This window comes from Candida margitis (assembly GCF_024628925.1).
Source record: "Candida margitis strain CBS 14175 chromosome Unknown scaffold33, whole genome shotgun sequence".
NCBI lineage: Eukaryota > Fungi > Ascomycota > Pichiomycetes > Serinales > Debaryomycetaceae > Lodderomyces > Lodderomyces margitis.
The window spans coordinates 109,409-129,409 of NW_026261796.1; the positions used below are offsets into that span (position 1 = coordinate 109,409).

The window sequence follows — 20,001 nt, forward strand, 5'->3', positions numbered from 1 at the left end:
CCCCATCTTATCTCATCTCTCTCCTCTTTTCAATTCACTCACCACATCACAATATTAAAAACAATCTCCACCATTACATCATCACCTTTTTGATGACTACTTGCTAGATCACATACACAGAGTTACTTTTGTTATAACCACAGGAAAGAAAAAATACCAACATGAGTCACTCAGAAGTATCAGTTGAGTCGTATTCAACGACACCCAATGTATCTTCTAGGTCGTCGTCGTCGTCTTCTTCTTCAAGTTCGCACCATGACAACTGGGTACATATGGATGGAGAAGCGGCATTGAAAAGATTACAAGGGCCGTTGGAGGAGTCATTTATACAGCAGCTAAGGCAAGACAGCATGGAAGCAATACATCGGTCCATAGAAAAGGAACAAGAAGAGGCGATATATGATGCATTGGGAATTGACGGTGACCTGATTAAGGATGTTGATTCAACAATAAAGAGTGAACAAGAAGAAAATGAAAATGAAAAGGAAGACCAAGATCAAGATGAAGGTGGAAAAGATAGGGCTGATACGTGGTGTCGATACTTGGGGGTGACTTCAACAGATACAGCTCCTTCTACGTCGTTATTGTCAAGTCCTGCATGCCCCACTGTTTCCACATTTTCACCGGAATCCTTGTTGGAGAATTTGAACAGCATTGATCTACCACCGCATAAGGATGAAGATCAAGTCAAATTGGATATACAGCGATCGTTTACAATATTGAATCATATACAATCGGTTGTTCATAATACTTCCATACCGGCCATGGCATCGTCTTCTTCGTCTTCAGTGACATCATCGACTGAAATAAGTGAACAATTGGAAAAAGGTTCATCATTTGCAACCATACTAAGTACGTCAGACATTAATTCATTGAAAAAGATTTTGTCAAATTTGATTATAAAAGTGCTAAGGAAATATCCTAGTTTAAATTATTATCAGGGTTATCATGATATTGCCAGTATTATCTTGCTCGTTTGTTACAAAGCCAATCATAATGAACTAATAGAAGAAGATATCAATCAAGACTTGGCGTTTAAACTACTAGAAAAGTTGACAGTGCTCCACTTGAGAGACTTCATGGTTACTGATATCAACTTGTCGGTTGATCATTTGCGGTTGATACCAGCAATAATCGAATCAGTTGATAAGCAATTGTTTCAATTGATTAAACAAACATCAAGCTCTTATCAAACACTAAATGGACATTTTGACTACAAATTTTTCCAACCATTATCATCTATCTTGACATTTTATTCACATGACTTGGCCAGTTTATCACATATCTTGCACATTTGGGATATGGTGTTGAATAATAATACCGTGCTTATAAATATTTACATTTATGCATCGTCAATAATAACTTTGAAACCTAAAATTTGGGATGCATTGAAATTGGATCCAGAGCAAGAGGATTTTACCTTGATTGATTATGATTTAGTTCACACTCATCTTTCGCCGACGAGACTATTTGACGAGTTGACTGATTCCAATTTAACAAGAATATTAAACAAGGCAAAAGAAATTTACGAGGCGTACCCCATGGAAAAACTAGCCAACCATGATCAAACTTGGCACAAATGGTTTAATGAGTATAACCAGCATTCGGTTCTAATGACTACGTCATCGGCTACATCCAACCAAAATGGCGCCAAATACAGCTTATTATTTTCAAGCGAAAATGACTTGGCAGAGTTGATACGTACTCAAGACGATGAAATCAGCAAGCAAGTTCTTGATGAATTACAACAACAACAACAAATACTCAAACAACAAGAGGAGGAGGAACTATTGCACAACTCACTTCTGTCTTCATATGAAGACGAGTCCGATATTGAAAGCTCCAATCTAAACTCCCTTAGCTCATCCTTAACTCTCAACACATCTCAATCGATCCATAAATTCACATCATCACGATTATTTAAATCAATATTCACATCCTCTGAAGAAGACAGTACCAACGACGACGACAGAGAGAAGTCCACTAAAAGAAGGTCCTGGACGTGGGTTAAATGGAGTAATGTCTACAAGGTTTCCATTACGGTGGGAATCATTGGTGTTTTCATTCATTTAATAATCACGAGGAATTACGATTATAAGCAGATTCTACTGGGTCAAGTGATTATCAATGAAGTTAAGGAAAATTTAGCCAATGTTGGTTCATTTATTGGTAGGATGTTTACTGGAACTACAACTACTATCCCTCCGAGGAATGTATTTCAAGTTGGTACTGGAACGTTACAAAATACAATATATGGGTTTGAATAGTAAAAAATCAAACTGTCTGCGCAAACACCACATCACAATGGCCCCGTCCACCCCTGTCCCCCTTTATTTAATTCATAAATTCTGTACTTCTATCTTTAATTTATTTATTTGATCTTATTATATCTTTATTCAAAGTCTATTTCGTAAATTAATACCGTATCAGTGTATTGACCATGTCCCCAACCTCGATACCCACTAGCACTAACCATAAACCTACCAGTTTCATCTACATACAACTGCGACAACATACCTCCATGATGGCCGGGAACAATCAAGAATGGCGTCGCTTGTTTTTTCAAATTAACCTCCAGATTATTCAAATCATCATAAAGGCGTAAATTATACAACCGGATATTATCATTCGATCCACACAATAGGAAATCCTTATTGGGCATAGTACTCAATGCACTAACAGGACCACTGATTTTGGGGAATTGTAACAATTTGGAAACATTAGGGATCATGGTATCTTTATGATGACCAGAAATTGATCGTTTGTGTGGCATCTTGATTGATAACTCTTCAATTGTCGAGTTGCGTCGACCAGCATAAATAAAGTCTCCGTCGTTGGACCATGTCAGTGACATGCACCAAGGTGGCGTCCCCTCGGGTACACCTAAACGGATTACGGGTTGGTTTAAACGAATGTCCCATATGTTTATGGTGCCATCGATGCTTGAACTCATGAATATATCAGAATTTAAATGTGACTTTGATTGAGCTTCCTTCGGAGATGATCTTTTGTCTTCATCTTGATCTTTTGGTGGTTCTTTATCCTTTTCGTCCTCTTCATCACTGTCACCAAATAATGAGTCTACATCATCATCCTCTTCATCCTCTTTATTTCCCTTGTGGGAGTTTCTACCGCTGTTCTCTGTATCTTCACTTACAGTAAAACTAACATCTTCCAATCCGTCAGGGCGATATTCGATATTTGAGATTTGGCCCGATGAAGGTAGAAATTCTGTTATAGTTTTCCCCGTATTCAAATCCCACTCTCTAATAGTCTTATCCCACGACCCACTGAGGAACCTATCTTGTTCCTGGTTCAATCTCAATGCACTGACAGCATCAGTATGGCCCCTTCGTCGATACTGCGAAGTTCCATGGTTGAAATAATGATGAATTGTGCCTTCATTATATCGCATCGTGTAAAGACTTATTCCACCCGACAATAGCCCCGATAAACACCATAATCCATTACGTTCCGCTTCTAGTGCATATACTGGATTAACTTTTGGTTCATATGATACACTCCCTGTTGAAAAATCGGAATCTTTTAGTTTAGGATTTTGTTTCATCAATTGCTTTCGAGTCAATGGTTGTTCATTCTCCCAATAGGAACAAATCACACCACCATTGGATAATGAATCGGTCAAGTTGTGTTTTTGTGCCATCGTCAATGGTGCTTTACCTTCAACTGATTGTATAAAATCGTACTTTCGTATAAATCCATCTTCACCACCAGTGAGAATCCATTTGGGCCCTTGTGTAAATGCTAATGCATGGCATTGTGATGTATATGGGATGGCAACTTGAGGGATTATATCGAAATCAGTGGCCTTGCGTGCTTTGGCGATGATTTGTTCTCTAAATGTGAGACTCGTTTCTGATTCTTCAACGTCTTTGATTAGTTCCTCCCTTGTTGGTTCTGTTGACAACGATTTGGGCGTCTCTGAGCCTATATGTGTATCCTGTGACTGTTTTGGCGTGGAATCCTCTTGAGTGGCATCAGGATGTACATCCTGTTGGTTTTCTTCAGTTTCAAGTGCCTCAACTTTCTCGTTTTGAGCAGTGTCTTCACTCTGTTCGCGAATCTGCTCCTCGGTTGTTTTACCATCATGGTCAACTGCCTTATTCTCTCTGATTTCTTCCTTTGCTTCAACTTTGGCATCGCTTTCGCCTTCGCCCCCGGTATTTGCATCGCCTTCCTTGTCTTCACCACCTACTTCCATTTCTTCTTCTTCATCCTCCTCTTCCTCCTCATCGTCTTCCTCATCTCCCCCTTCATCCCCATCTTCAGATCCCTCGTCTTCGTCTTCATCGTCCATTTCATCCTCCTCGCCATCCATCATGTCTTCGTCTTCGTGGTTATTAACATCCTCTAGCTGATTTTCGTCCGGCTCCATATCGTAATCCTGACTATTTTCATTGTCTTGATATTCATCTTCCATCTCATCATCTTCGGCATTGAATAAATCATCTTGTTCAATTGATGCCATCGTTTATTTAAAGTGAATGACTGGTAGTGGCAATTTCTCTCGAGATTGACTTGGTGTGTGTAAGGACCTAATTTGGTCTTTGTACGCGATTTCGCCTGCCTTTATTTTGCACAGTTTAATTTTTTTTCTTGTTTTTCAAACTCCACAAGGAGAAGAGGAGTAGAGCTACAGATTACTACAGCTTCAACAGTTTTTACAAAGTAATTGCGTTATATATATATATATATCAAACTACTATATTTCCTGTAACACAACACATCTATTCGTAGATCCAACTGAACAAAGCTGGCTTGTATTCAACCAATTCTTCCTTCTTGAACCACAAGTCAATTTCCTTCTTGGCAGATTCAACAGAGTCAGAACCGTGGCAGACGTTTCTACCCATGTCAACAGCGTAGTCACCTCTGATGGTACCTGGAGCACTTTGCAATGGGTTAGTAGCACCCAAGATAGCTCTACCTTGCTTAACAACATCTTTACCTTCCCAAACAGTAGCCAAAACTGGACCACTCAACATGTAGCTCAACAATGATGGGAAGAATGGCTTGGATTGCAAATCTTCGTAGTGAGTTCTCAACAAGGATTCGGTTGGTTGGGTCAATTTGATAGCAACCAACTTGTAACCTCTGTTTTCGAATCTACCGAGGATAGCGGAAATTAAACCTCTTTGGACACCGTCTGGCTTGATAGCAATAAAAGTTCTTTCGTCTGACATGATTGAATTGATTAGGAATTGAGTTGGAAGAAAAGGAAAAGGAAAAGGAAAAGGGAAAATGTGAAAATTTTTTGTTGAAAAATTTTTGATTTCCAATTGGTTGCGCAAAATTCTTTTCAAAATTCCCACTGTTGTTTTGTTGATGTTGAATTGATGAAGTTAACCAGTTTGAATAAAACCCTGTGGCTGAGACACGAATGCTTATTAAAGGTGGATTAATTTAGATATGCATCCATTGGCTCTGTGTATAATTTTCAACTAACTAGGTGACTGAGTAGTGAACACATTAAAAATTGGCTTTCGTCAAGAAACGTGGGCCTGTAATTTGAATTGCAACGCATAAAGAGTCGTTCTTAAGAAATGATAGCTAAACAAAACAAATAGCTCTGCAAAACGTCGATCCTCAATTCCTACTTGTTTGGGTTACAATGGTCTCTAAGTCTTTGTGCCCTGCTTTGGAAAGCCACAGAAGTCATAAGCATTGTGTCGCATTTGTATTTGCGACATTAGATTAAATTCACGCATCCTGATTGCAAAAAGTTGCAATTGGCATTGTACAAAATTTTCCATCTGTTGATCGCCGTAGGATGTTTCTAGGTGGCTTAAATTTGAAAGTTAGGAGTGACTGTTCTACCATAAGGTTACTTATTATACTCCTCCTGGATTGCCGAATTCTTTTATGAAATCGCTTGTCCATTCTTCTTAAAGTTTCTATACACTACACCATGGATGGAGATTAGTCGCAATCATATCTATGCTCCCTCAGAGCAATTCTGTAAACAGCTCCGTTCATTCACATGAATACAAAAAAGTTGTACTTGACCGCATGAAAATAACCTTTTCAGAAGTGTAGCTTTTGTGAATCCGTGCGCCTATTAGCGTCTGTGTTGCCTTGCAGTCGGTTTCAAAGTCATTGTAGCGGCATGTACCTGAAAGCAAATGACAACTATGTGTACGTTTCCCTAATTGGTAAATTTGAAACACATTTTGCAACATATTTTTTTACACAAGAAAATAAATTTACCAAGGATGTAAATAGTAAAAGTATTATCTCCCAACAAAGCTAAGCTTTTTCCTACAATCGCAAGGCTATTCAACCAAAGCGTTTCATTTGCTACTTCTATTTGTTGTGCCTTGTTCTGTAACACTCTTTTCTTTTTCCATGTAGGTTCGATAATCAATCATAAACCACTCCTTTCCCCATTGCTAGCTCGACTCGGTAGAAAACTAGGTATCAGGACCAATTAAACTGATCAAACCCCTATTCGACGCACATTTAGCAACATCTTTCTACGTATCTAGATATGGGTTGCGGTGCAAGTACGCCTATCGAGGATGAACAGGATCCATTTTTGCAAGACAAGCAAATAAATGATGCCATAGAACAATCGTTGCAATTGAATAAAGCAAACGCAAAAAATGGTGTTAAATTGCTATTATTGGGAGCTGGAGAAAGTGGAAAATCAACCGTTTTGAAGCAGCTCAAGTTGTTGCACAAGGGTGGCTTCACCCAACAAGAGCGAATGCAATACTCCAACATCATTTGGTGTGACGTGATTCAAAGTATGAAGATCCTAATCATTCAGGCACGGAAATTGAAAATCCCTCTAGATTGTGACCAGTCAAATAACCCATTGATTCCATTCAAGCGCTGTGTATTGAGGAGTGATGCCTTGACTCAGATAGATACAAGCATCGCCGGTGGAACTAATTTCTTGAATGACTACATCTTGAAGTATGACGAAAAGACCAAAATGAAGCGGAAATTGAATAGTACTGGAGTAGTGGAGTTTTTAGATAGTCCTGACACCGATGACGACACTACGACAAATGTTGATGAAATCGATCCCGAAATTAGACATGGAGTGTTGTCAGAAATACCACAAGCCGGTGGTAGTAATTTCAATGAACAATCTCGCTACCCTCGGCACGATGTTGCTGAAGCGATTCGTCAACTATGGACCAACGACTCAGGTATCAAGAAATGTTTTGAACGATCAAACGAATTCCAATTTGAAAGTAGTGCTGAGTACTATTTCGATAATGTTTTCAATTTCGCTGACCCCAGTTATTTGAGTTCTGACTTGGATATTTTGAAAGGAAGAATTAAAACCACGGGGATTACTGAAACCAATTTCACCATTAATTCATTCCAGTTTAAAGTATTGGACGCTGGTGGTCAACGAAGTGAACGTAAAAAATGGATCCATTGTTTTGACGATATAACTGCTATTTTATTTGTTCTTGCGATTAATGAATATGACCAAATGTTGTTTGAAGATGAACGGGTCAATCGTATGCATGAATCAATCATTTTGTTTGATCAGCTTTGCAATTCCAAATGGTTCGCCAATACGCCATTCATTCTATTTTTGAACAAGATTGACCTTTTTGAAGAAAAAATCAAGAGGAACCCGTTGAAGAACTATTTCCCTGATTATACTGGTAAGAATGATGATGTTAATGAAGCCATCAAATTCTTTGAAACAAACTTCTTAAAGATGAATCGCACCAATAAACCAATCTATATTCATCGAACTTGTGCCACTGATACAAAATCTATGAAGTTTGTGTTGAGTGCAGTTGCTGATATCGTCATTCAGCTGAATTTGAAAAAGAGTGGTATCATGTGAGTTCCAGCTAATTTTTGTTGCAAGATCTTCCTCCACCCGCAGTTACCAACTGTTGTTTACCATGATAATTGTGTACCTTCAAATGGCAGTATATTCCATTACGATGTACAGCCATCAGCTCTATAATATTAATGGTCGTTTTGTGAACCACTCTTTCATGCACCTACTCTTACACTGAAATTGCATGATAAATCAATACTCGTATATTAAATACATCTACACATGTCAGATTCCCCTCTCTTTCTCTCTCCTCCTGGTGTCTTTTCAAACATCTACCATCTCATCATGGCCATTTCGTTTCTGTTTCTGTTGTAGTCCAACAAATCTTCAATCAAACCAGTACCCGAGATAACGATATCTCTATCCCAGACCTTGTTTTGACCCCATCTCTTAACATCAGCAACAGTGATAGCATCAATCTTTTGGAAAGCTTCAGTGATTGAAGTTTCGTGTCCGGTAGCCAAGATGTTTCTAGCTATGTGGGTAGTGACACGTTTTGAGTGAGTCAATTCTCTCAAAAGGTGAGACTTGACTTGTGCTTTGGCTCTGGCTACCTCAGCCTCACTAATAGAAATGGACAATCTGTTCCATTGTTTCAATGTGAAATGGCAGAAATCATCAATGGTGAATCTGTCTGGGATTTCAGCATAGAATCCCCACAATCCGTGATCGGACAACGACTTGGAGAAGTGGGTATAACTTTCAACAATGTTGTATTCTTGAACGATTGATGACAATTTAGAAGATTTGTAATGAGCTTTTGGCGAGTGAGCATTAAAGTTACCAAAGATCTTAGCAGCAACTTTGGCAGTGTACAAGTCTGGTGAGTTCAATCCTTCACCGTGAACAGCAATGGAAATGTATGCTTTTGGCATGGTGTCATCTCTCATTCTAACTTCTGATCCCAAGAATGAAGCTGGCTTCTTTTCTGGTCTAACACCTTCAGCTACCTTCAAGTTGGATTCAATGGCATTGACCAATTTATCGTGGTCAAAGTTACCTGCAGCTGAGACAATAATGTTGTTGTTGACCAAGTGCTTCGACAAGTGACGTAATGAATCTTGTTGTTCCAAGTTGGAGATAGACTCTTCGGTACCCAATTTTGGTAAACCCAATGAGTAACCTTGGTATGCTGAAGCAGCCAAGTGACTCATCACCCTTGATCTTGGGTTTGCTTCAAGAGCGTTGGATTGATTGATCAAAAATTGTTTACCAAGTTGATAATCAGATTTAGAAATAATCTCCTCGGCATTGGTTGCAATGGTTGAAAGCAATTTTCCGGCAGCTTCAATGTTGTCATTGGTGGTTTCGGCAACAACACCGTTAAATTCTCTTCCATTGTGAGCACTTACAACGACTCCATCGGTGGAAGCATTGTGTTGTTGTGAAAGAACAGTGGCTGACAATGCAGATACACCGTTGTTGTATGGGTGTTCTGATCTTGAACCAGCGGAAAAGTACAATCCTACAGATGAATGTTGTGCACTTGGAATAGTTTCAGTGGCAACAGTGATACCATTGGACAAGGTGGTGTACTTGGTACCACTTGATAAGAATCGACGTGCGGTAACGTTTTTCAATACTGATGAGCCACGAATCATTGCAGTTAAAGTGTAGTCTTTTATATTAGTTTCCCTTTTTATGTTACTATTCAACAACTGACAAGGCGATGATAACACGAGTTTGTTGCACAGTGGGTGTTGTTGGTTTAGTTGAATGGGTGGTTCTATAAAGACTGTATCAATGTCCTTTTCCAAAGCCAAAGAAAGATTTTTTTTTCAAGTGTTTAACTATTGGCAGGAAAAATTGTATATGGTAGCGCGGTAGTTAAATTTCAGCCAATAAAAAGTATGAGAAATAATATAATAGACATGTATACAGGGACAGAGACAGATACTAACAAAAAGATGCAAAAAAATATGGTAGCATTCCATTCACTTTTACAACAACTACAAAGCACATGTGTAGAGAAAGTTTCACTTTCGATTGTCTTCTAATTACTCCCTATATCTCTATTTTGACTGATTCAACCTCCAATGTGGCCAAATCTAGCACTACAATTTCACCAGTAGACTTGAACTCCGGTATGCTAATTAAACGAACTTGTGCACCAGAGTCTGGGCAGATGTAAGTACCAGTTTCAAACTTATCTTGGTTTCCCACAAAGTATATGTGAGGTATCTCCGTTTCGAGAATGAACGGGTCGGCATCTTCAAATGGATAGCAATATAACGTATCAGGAGCTGTGGGGACAAAGTTCTGCCACTTCATACTCGATCTAATAATTTTTAATGAATCAGAATCCGCTTGTTTTGTCACATACTTCTTTACATCATTGACATTTTGGCCACTAGTGCCCAACATCCTTACACCATTCACTTCAAGCCATGCTGGATTTGTTAACCGACAAAGCCTCTTGGTTTCAAGGACCGATTGGTTTGATTTAAATAGGGATTTGTGCAAGGGCTGTTGGGGAAGACATATTTCCGCAGGATCGTGGTCCCCTGGCATGACTGCAATGGGCATTGAAATAACTAACTCATTAATAAGGTGGTCCAATTGCTTCAATGACTCATTGTTGTATTTGGAAATATTCTTTGATCCATAGTTATTGGTTGTGATGTAGTTTTTCAAATCTTGTTCTTCGTCAAGTAATTGCAAAGGTTCAATAGAGTCACCAGCTATAATCAATTGAGCAATACTACTGTTGAACAGCTTTTCATTATCACTTCCTAATTCGCCAATGAGATACTGCTTGAGGAGCTCAAGCTTTAAATCATAATGGCCCCCTAATCCTATGTTTAGACCAGACACTAACGCAATTTTACCTGATCTTGTATCAACATCAGGAAGTGGCTTTTGCGGGGCACATTCTGGATATACCACGTCCATTATTTCAAAAATACCCGCCTGAATTTCGATTCCCAACACAGCTACAATACATCCCGTGACAAGTAAATTCTTTTGTAAAAAATCCTCATTATGCAACACTGCTCTCCCTGACTCATCTTCCAACATAACTATGGGCTGCCCGCCATCTTCTAAATAAGATACAGGTTCCAAAGGCAAAACGTCATCTGTTCCCTTTTCCACGTCATTCAAAATGTTTAACTTGTATTTTGCATCAACAAAAACAGTTCCAATTACCCAGCAAAGTTTACCACCTTCGATGTCCAATATTTTATTCTGTTTGGTTATAGTCTGATTGTCAATCTTCTTCGTTCCATCCCCCCACTTATTCATTGCATTTGCATACACACGTTGTTGTAGTTTATTGTATCGGTATTGGTACATTGAAAAGTATTGCTTATTGTACTTTCTCGATGTAGGGTCTAGAAAAAATTCATTTCGCTTGTCAAACTCCGATGGGATTGCATCATATTTTCTGTAAGATACGTTGCTCTCGATGCCTTTATTGATATATTGGGTGTATGACATTGCTGTTTGTTAATGCATCAGTAGAAAGTGACAAGGTCCTTCTGATATTTTTTTCCTTTAAACGCGTCTCTCAAGGCGCGCACAAAAATCGCTCGCGACTCTATTGAAATCGATATATCATCACTCATTCACGAGACTCAATAATTAAGCTAAGACTTGAAGATAAACTACAATATGAGTTTCCTGTCAAAGCATTGAACTCCAAGGTCGTTCTTTTTTCAGATAGTTATTTGATCACACCAGCTACTACTGACTCAAACAATATTGGCATTTACCGGTTCACCGATGGACCTGTAAGATTTTTTTCTTTTAATTTGTGTAAGAGGACGATTGAATCTACATTTCAGGACATTGCGTTACAACATTGTACAATTTTCACATCTATACATTACCCTCAATTCTTATCTCTCTTTTGCTTCTTGTGTTTCTTTTCGATCGATTTGCCGCTAGCGCCAATGGTGATGTTGACCTTTGGAGGGACATCAAAACCAAATGACTTACCAACCTTCACCAAGTCTAACTTGTCAATTTGATACACTGTTTTCAAACTGTGCGAAGCATAAGCTTGCAAGTATGCCCTATACCCATCTTTAGCAGACTGGTGCAACAAATAGTTTGTCTTGATGAGTTTTGTCAATTGTGATTGAACATTGGCAATCTTGTTTGCAGGAAACTCGTATTCATTAAGTGGTACATTGGCTGCCTTAAGATACCTCAAAAAACCCAATTCTGATGGAGTCAAAAACATTAGCGATTTACCTTTGCCCTGTGTTCCCCTTGCGGTTCTACCAACTCTATGGATATAGTCTCTTGGATCATCTGGTGGATCAAATTGGATAATCCAATCAACAGCAGGAATATCCAACCCTCTAGCAGCAACATCAGTACAGACTAAAATACCTTGCTTAGCGTTACAGAATTCAAAGAACGTATTTGTACGCTTTTGCTGCTTTTGCTTACCGTGAAGATCCAACACTGGTAGGTCGATATAATTGAGTAACTCACTGTAAAACTTGACACTGTTACACGATGACAAAAACACAATAATCTTTTTCTTCACATTTCTTTTCAAGAACGAAAATAGCAAAAGAAATCTCTTGTCGGAATCACACACCACATACCCTTGTTCCAATCCGTCAGCAGTGGAGACATCCTTTTCTGGTACAACATTTATATACAATGGACCCGGTCTCAAAGAAATACGTGCAAGATCCTCCACTTTGGTGGTTTGTGTTGCTGAAAACAACATCGTTTGTCTATCTTCGTTTGGCAATATCTTTATAATTTGTTTCATTTCCTCCTCAAACCCAATTTCCAATATTCTATCGGCTTCATCTATGATCAAAGCCTTCAAGTTGTTAAACACAAACCCTTGCGTATTCTTCAAGTGATCCAAAAGTCTTCCCGGCGTAGCAACTAATAAATTTACTCCTTTGGCCAATTTTGTTGCCTCTTGTCTTCGGTCAGCACCTCCAATCACAATTCCACAAGTTTGTGAATGATGTTCCATCAACTGTCTGGCGACTCCAAAGATCTGTAGTGCCAATTCTCGAGTTGGGGTAATTATAATGACAGCGGTACCATTTCTAGGTTTAATTTTCAATGAGTACAAGAGTTCAATGGCGGGGATCAAAAATGCCAAAGTTTTACCTGAACCAGTCTTTGCAGCTCCCAATACATCTCTTCCTGCCAACAAAGGTGGTATTGTCTTGGCTTGGACCTTGGTCATTTTCTTGAATCCCATTTCTCTTATAGCTTTCATTGTTGGTTCTGAAAACTCTGCTTTCTCGAAGGAATAGTTGTCCTCTGATTCATCGTCGTCCTCGTTACCGTTAGTCTCATTTGGATTGACAACTTTTGGTTTTGTTAACTCTTGTAACCTCTTCTCGTCCCTTGCTTGTTTCTTGCTGGCCTTCTTTTCCTCTGGATCTTTGATGTCTTCCCCAAGAAGCCCTGCTACCTCATCGAACTCATCATCTAACTGATCCACAATCTTGTCGGTATCTTCTTCGACTTCACTTTCGGACTCAGATTCATCTCTCGTTCTCTTCTTTGTATTCTTTGGCAGCTCCATATGTGACTTTTTTGAAGCCTTCTTATCAGTTGAATGTTTTGCCATACTTTGTCTCAACCTTTTGACCTAGTAAACTCGAAAATAATCTAATGTCCTCATCTCTGCTCAGAAATAAGATGAGAAGAAAAAAAAAAAATTGTGGGAGAGGTGGGTCGTGTACAGTGGATAATAATTGCCAGGCGTATTTTGCAACCAATTACTAAACAACTGAACATATATATATATATCATTACAAAGGTCACAATTTACTACAACCCAACCCAAATAAAGTTGTTACCAGATATTTTGGATAAATAAAAACACCAAGCTCAAGAAGAAACAACTATTATTTAAATTGTGCATGAAAACAAAGAAACTACCAATGACAACTTAAAAAAGAGCAGCATCAAATCTCACCAATATCAAAGTAATTATAAGAGAAACTGTAGAAGTTACATTAGGATTACATCAATTGATGTAAAATTTAGAAAGGTCAATTAGATCAACAGATAAATATCACGAAGTGGAATCTCTTGCTGATGCTACAAACCAAGAACATGACCATTATGTTGCTAGTTGGATAGTTGGGATTACTTTCCTGGGGAACTCTCCTTGCTGATTTGTTTGTTAAAAGTATTGGATCGTGCTGTTCTGCTAATATCAATACACCTGCGAAATTGAATAGTTTGTATTGTATTTGCCTTTTTCTGTTGTTGTTGTTGTTGTTGTTAGTCACAACAGTAAACTTTACACAAAAGTTACAATTTTTTATTTTTCCAATCGAGGTTCATAAATGTATCAACTGCCTTTTGCCAAAACTTTCTTTACAACACAACCCAATACAAGTGTATTAACAATGTCTGGGTATACTGTATCTTCTACTAAATCATACATGCAGGCCATGCAACCCATGGTCGATACACTTGAAGAGCTAATGCGAGCCCAGCAACCACAAAAGGTGCCAGTGATGGACAATGAGTATGCCAAATACACACCAGTTGAAACACTTCTATCACGGTTTGATGGTATTTCGACCAAGTCTTTTAAACGTATGATAGAGGGCTCGCTGTCGCATGACACCCAGATCTTAAAACAAATTCAGGATGAGTGTGGAAGTATCAGCCTCGATCGTGGCCAAGAAGAACAAGAAACGTTTACTCTAGTTCAGTCTATGGTTGCAGATTCAAAGAGTGATGAACAGCTTCAGTCTTCCCTTTTTGATATTCTAGGGTTTGATGAATTCAATTTAATTTCGAAAATTGTCCAGAACAAGCAAGTGTTTAATGAAGCTTGTAATAATGGATTGCTCTCTGCACAGGATAGAGTTCAGTTGTTGATAGACAATCAAAAGCGTAATGCCAACCAACAGTTGCTACCAAAGTCTGAATTTCAAAAATACCCCCATGTATATAAAAAGCAGGACACTGTAAATATAGCTGCCATCACTGGGGGAAAATTTGCCCTACCTAAAGGTACAACTCGGAATTCGTATCCATTAAATGAAGAATTGATAATACCATATCCTGAAGAGCTGCCGAACAAGTGGATTTCGAAAAACCAGCATGTCAAAGTTAAAGATATGGACTTTTTATGTCAGGGTACTTTTAAAAACTATCAGTCGCTAAACAAGGTGCAGAGTTTGGTCTTCCCTGTTGCTTACAATAGCAACGAAAACATGCTTGTTTGTGCCCCCACGGGTGCCGGTAAAACAGATGTGGCTTTGTTGACAATTTTACATGCAATTGGACAATTCGTTACCGAGACTGTAGGCAACGACAATGATGTTACCATCGATATTGATTATGATGAGTTCAAAATTGTCTATGTTGCTCCATTAAAAGCGTTGGCCGCTGAAATTGTTGAAAAGTATTCTAAAAAACTTCAGTGGCTAGGTATAAAAGTGCGAGAGTTAACTGGTGACATGCAGTTGACTAGGCAGGAGATAATTGCCACGCAGATTATTGTCACTACACCAGAAAAATGGGATGTGGTCACAAGAAAGCTGACGGGTGATAGTGAACTTGTCTCGAAAGTGAAGCTACTCATCATTGATGAAGTTCATCTTTTACATGAAGACCGTGGGTCGGTTATAGAGACGTTAGTCGCTCGTACTTTGAGGCAGGTTGAGAGCACTCAACTGATGATCAGGGTTGTTGGACTATCGGCCACTTTGCCCAATTATATGGATGTGGCTGACTTTCTTGGGGTAAACAGAAGTGTGGGGATGTTTTACTTTGACCAGTCATTCAGGCCAATCCCGTTGCAGCAACAGGTGTTGGGTGTACGTGGTAAATCGGGATCAAAAACTGCAAGAGAAAACTTGGATAAAGTCTCGTATGAAAAACTTTCAGACTATGTCAGTCAGGGTTTACAGGTTATGGTGTTTGTACATTCGCGTAAGGAAACAGTAAATACTGCCAGGACATTCATACTGATGGCACAAGATCACAATGAATTGGGCTTGTTTGACTGTACAGAAACCGAGCATTATGAAAAATACAAAAGAGAAGCATCTCAGAAGAATAGAAGTAAAGAATTGCGAGAATTATTTCCTCATGGATTTGGAACTCACAATGCCGGTATGCTTCGAAGTGATCGTAATTTGACAGAAAAAATGTTTGAGAGTGGAGCAATAAAAGTGTTGTGCTGTACTTCAACATTGGCCTGGGGTGTCAATTTGCCAGCAGCTGTTGTCATCATCAAGGGAACCCAGGTTTACAACCCAAAAGAAGGTGGGTTCACAGACTTGGGCATATCGGATGTCATTCAAATCTTTGGACGTGCTGGTAGACCACAGTACGAAAACTTCGGAACGGGTATTTTGTGTACCACTAGTGACAAACTTGATCATTACGTAGCCTTGTTGACCCAGCAACATCCTATTGAATCAAAATTGAAGGAAAAATTGATTGATAATTTGAATGCCGAGATATCTTTGGGTACAGTGACCAATGTTGATGAAGGTGTACAATGGCTAGGATACACCTATATGATAACGAGAATGAAAAAGAACCCATTCGCGTATGGAATGGCTTGGCAAGAAATACAGGAAGACCCTCTTTTGATAAACAGGAGAAGAGAGTTGATTGTATCATGTGCCAAACGGCTTCACGGATTGCAAATGATTGTGTATGATGATGAAACTGGGTCGTTTATGCCAAAAGATTTGGGAAGGATAGCGTCAGATTTTTACTTGCTCAGTAATTCGGTGGAAATATTCAATCAAATGGTAAACCCATTGGCAACAGAAGCTGACATATTGTCGATGATAAGTATGAGTAGTGAGTTTGATAGTATCAAGTTTAGAGAGGAAGAGGCAAAAGAATTGAAACAGTTGATGGAGGATGACTCCCCGTGCCAGATTGGTGCAAACGTTGATACACCCCAAGGTAAGACAAACATTTTACTCCAAGCTTTCATCTCGCAAGCCAATATAAGGGAGTCGGCATTGATATCCGATTCTAACTACGTTGCTCAAAATTCTGCCAGGATTTGTCGGGCCTTGTTTTTGATTGCAATGAACAGAAGGTGGAGCAAATTGATGAATTTGATGTTATCCTTGTGTAAATCCATTGACAGGCGTATATGGTCGTTTGAACATCCCATGATGCAATTTGACTTACCTGAGCCAGTTTTGAGAAATATTCGTTCCAAAAATCCCTCCATGGAAATGCTTAGAGATATGGAAGCTGCCGAATTGGGAGACATGGTCCACAATAAGCTGATGGGCAACGTGTTGTACAAGCTTGTTGGTAAATTCCCTTACATAGAGATTGATTCGGAAATCTTTCCGATCACGACCAACGTGATGAGGATTCATATAGCACTCCAACCAGATTTCATGTGGGATGATAGACTTCATGGACAAGCACAGTATTTTTGGCTAGGTGTTGAAGAGTCTGACAGCACCAATGTATTGCATGTGGAAAAATTCATCTTGCATAAACGACAGTTGAACAGTCCTCATGATATGGATTTTATGATTCCATTATCGGATCCGCTTCCTCCACAAGTTATTGTAAGAGTCGTTTCCGACTCATGGATTGGCTCTGAAACAATACATCCAGTCTCGTTTCAGCATTTGATTAGGCCTCAAAATGAGACAATGAAAACGGAGCTTTTGCGATTACAGCCATTGCCTGTCACGGCATTGAAGAACCTGGAGATCGAGAAAATATACTCATCTAAGTTCAAGTATTTTAATCCAATGCAAACAATGGTATTCCATACCTTGTATAATACAAATGAAAGTGCGTTTGTCGGATCTCCTACTGGATCGGGAAAGACTTTGGTGGCAGAGTTGGCTATTTGGCATGCATTCAATGAATTCCCTTCGTCAAAAGTGGTTTACATTGCTCCTATGAAAGCATTGGTTCGTGAGAGAGTAGACGATTGGAGAAAGAGAATTTGCAGAAATAGCAGTCACAAGTTGGTTGAGTTGACAGGTGACTCGTTGCCTAGTGTTGAAGAGGTTAAAGAAGCAGACATTATCATCACCACTCCCGAAAAATTCGATGGTATATCTCGTAACTGGCAAACAAGAAAATTTGTTCAAAAGGTGTCGCTAGTGATTATGGATGAGATTCATTTATTGGCAAGTGATCGTGGTCCCATTTTGGAAATGATTGTTAGTCGTGTCAATTATATCTCCTCCCAAACTAAGCAACCAATTAGACTTCTCGGTATGTCAACTGCAGTTTCAAATGCATTTGACATGGCTGGGTGGTTGGGGGTTCGGAATGGCCTTTTTAACTTCCCCCAGTCTGTGCGTCCTGTGCCTTTGCAAATGTATATCGATGGGTTCCCCGATAATTTGGCCTTTTGTCCCTTGATGAAAACAATGAACAAGCCGGCATTCTTAGCTATCAAGCAACACTCGCCTGAAAAACCTGTATTAATCTTTGTTGCATCTCGTCGTCAAACACGGTTGACTGCATTGGACTTGATACATTTGTGTGGAATGGAATCTAATCCAAGACGGTTTTTAAACATGTCCGACTATGAGCTAGAAGATGTGTTGGAAAAAGTCAAGGATGAAACGTTGAAACTCTCGTTGCAATTTGGAATGGGATTGCATCATGCTGGTTTAGTTGAATCTGATCGTCAAATTTCCCACAAGTTATTTGAATCAGGAAAGATTCAAATTTTGATTGCTACGTCTACTTTAGCATGGGGTGTTAATTTACCGGCTCATCTTGTTATTGTCAAGGGAACGCAGTTTTTTGATGCAAAAATAGAAGGCTATAGGGATATGGACTTGACAGACATTCTTCAAATGATGGGGCGTGCGGGAAGACCTGCTTTTGATACCAGTGGAACTGCCATTGTGTACACTAAGGAGTCTAAAAAGATATTCTACAAGCATTTTTTAAATTTGGGATTTCCGGTGGAATCTTCATTGCACAAAGTTTTGGATAATCATATTGGTGCTGAAATTTCGGCAGGTACAATAAAGACGAGACAAGAAGCAATGGACTTTTTAACGTGGACGTTTCTTTACAGAAGAGCTCATAACAACCCTACGTATTATGGAATTGAGGACGTTTCACAATATGGTATTTCGCAGTATTTGGCTGGTTTAATTGATAAAAGTATTGACAGTTTGGTGGAGTCCAAATGTGTATATACCGGAGGAACTGAAGATTTGCATCCAACTCCGTTTTTGCACATCTCGTCGTACTACTATCTTTCACATTTAACATTGCGTAATTTTGTCAACAAGATTAAGCCAGAGTTTAGCTTTAGAGATGCCTTAAAGTTGTTATCTGAGGCAACTGAATATGATGAGTTGGCAACACGTCATGGAGAAGAATTGATTAATATGGAATTGTCACTTGCCATGAGATACCCCGCCGAGGATCTTGAACGTGAATTCATTTGGGATCCTCATGTTAAGGCATACTTGTTGTTGCAAGCATTCATGAGTAGGGATGAGTTGCCGATTGCCGATTATAGTCAGGATACTGTCTCCATCTTGGACCAGGCATTGCGTATTTTACAAGCGTATATTGATGCAGCCGCTGAAATGGGGTTTTTAAAAGCTGTGTTGACATTTGTTGAATTGATGCAATGTATTAAGCAAAGGTGTTGGTATGATGATGATCCAGTGAGTACATTGCCTGGTTTGAAGGTGATCCCAAGAACCTCCAGTAATGACACTATTACTTTGCAGGGCTTAGGTTTAATGAACAGAGGCCAATTGTTCAAAATAGCTGACAAGCTTGGCGTTTCCAGGGACAACACAGATGCAAGAACACCAGCCAATACCGATGAAGAGGCCAGAAAGCAGTTTGTAAACGTGGCATCGCATTTGCCTACGGGAGAGCTCCGTTTTAACCAAGTTGAACCAGAAGTTGCTCGTGTAACGTTGACTCATAACAACTATCCGCTTAGTGAAGAATTCAAGGTTTACTGTCCCCACTTCCCCAAACCACAAAGGGAATCTTGGTTTGTCATTATTCATGATGGTAAAGAGTTGCTCTTGCTTAAGAGGGCTTCCCCCAGACTCAAAATGAAAAGGGGACTTGTTTCTTGTGAAGTGGATGTACCTGGAGACTTACATGGCAAGAGCATAACTATTACCTGCGTCAATGATGCAATGGATATCAAATACGATATAGAGACCACCCTTTTATAAATTGGCTATTTATACATATATATAAGCTGACAGCTC

The 20,001-nt window shown here is 39.2% G+C and overlaps 8 protein-coding genes across 8 annotated transcripts; 3 read left to right on the forward strand and 5 right to left on the reverse strand. All coding sequences in view use genetic code 12, as the record gives it.

Moving 5' to 3' along the window:
• Positions 1-161: 161 nt before the first annotated feature.
• GYP8 (Gyp8p) lies at positions 162-2,267 on the forward strand (the record flags this gene model as incomplete). The annotated part of the gene is made up of 1 exon (XM_051814015.1): positions 162-2,267. The coding sequence occupies one exon, from the start codon at positions 162-164 to the stop codon at positions 2,265-2,267; it is 2,106 nt and encodes a 701-aa protein (XP_051672426.1).
• Positions 2,268-2,392: 125 nt separating this feature from the next.
• On the reverse strand, positions 2,393-4,489 carry CANMA_001997 (SAGA complex subunit; the record flags this gene model as incomplete). Its single annotated transcript, XM_051814016.1, has 1 exon — positions 2,393-4,489. The coding sequence occupies one exon, from the start codon at positions 4,487-4,489 to the stop codon at positions 2,393-2,395; it is 2,097 nt and encodes a 698-aa protein (XP_051672427.1).
• Positions 4,490-4,748: 259 nt separating this feature from the next.
• Positions 4,749-5,204, reverse strand: YNK1 (nucleoside diphosphate kinase; the record flags this gene model as incomplete). The annotated part of the gene is made up of 1 exon (XM_051814020.1): positions 4,749-5,204. The coding sequence occupies one exon, from the start codon at positions 5,202-5,204 to the stop codon at positions 4,749-4,751; it is 456 nt and encodes a 151-aa protein (XP_051672428.1).
• A 1,304-nt stretch (positions 5,205-6,508) lies between these two features.
• CAG1 (guanine nucleotide-binding protein subunit alpha) lies at positions 6,509-7,837 on the forward strand (the record flags this gene model as incomplete). Its single annotated transcript, XM_051814021.1, has 1 exon — positions 6,509-7,837. The coding sequence occupies one exon, from the start codon at positions 6,509-6,511 to the stop codon at positions 7,835-7,837; it is 1,329 nt and encodes a 442-aa protein (XP_051672429.1).
• Positions 7,838-8,109: 272 nt separating this feature from the next.
• On the reverse strand, positions 8,110-9,438 carry CANMA_002000 (ubiquinol--cytochrome-c reductase subunit; the record flags this gene model as incomplete). The annotated part of the gene is made up of 1 exon (XM_051814022.1): positions 8,110-9,438. The coding sequence occupies one exon, from the start codon at positions 9,436-9,438 to the stop codon at positions 8,110-8,112; it is 1,329 nt and encodes a 442-aa protein (XP_051672430.1).
• Positions 9,439-9,841: 403 nt separating this feature from the next.
• On the reverse strand, positions 9,842-11,275 carry HYS2 (DNA-directed DNA polymerase delta subunit; the record flags this gene model as incomplete). Its single annotated transcript, XM_051814023.1, has 1 exon — positions 9,842-11,275. One exon carries the CDS (start codon positions 11,273-11,275, stop codon positions 9,842-9,844), a length of 1,434 nt encoding a protein of 477 aa, XP_051672431.1.
• A 394-nt stretch (positions 11,276-11,669) lies between these two features.
• HAS1 (ATP-dependent RNA helicase) lies at positions 11,670-13,394 on the reverse strand (the record flags this gene model as incomplete). Its single annotated transcript, XM_051814024.1, has 1 exon — positions 11,670-13,394. The coding sequence occupies one exon, from the start codon at positions 13,392-13,394 to the stop codon at positions 11,670-11,672; it is 1,725 nt and encodes a 574-aa protein (XP_051672432.1).
• Positions 13,395-14,184: 790 nt separating this feature from the next.
• Positions 14,185-19,965, forward strand: CANMA_002003 (putative RNA helicase; the record flags this gene model as incomplete). Its single annotated transcript, XM_051814025.1, has 1 exon — positions 14,185-19,965. The coding sequence occupies one exon, from the start codon at positions 14,185-14,187 to the stop codon at positions 19,963-19,965; it is 5,781 nt and encodes a 1,926-aa protein (XP_051672433.1).
• Between the last annotated feature and the right edge of the window lie 36 nt (positions 19,966-20,001).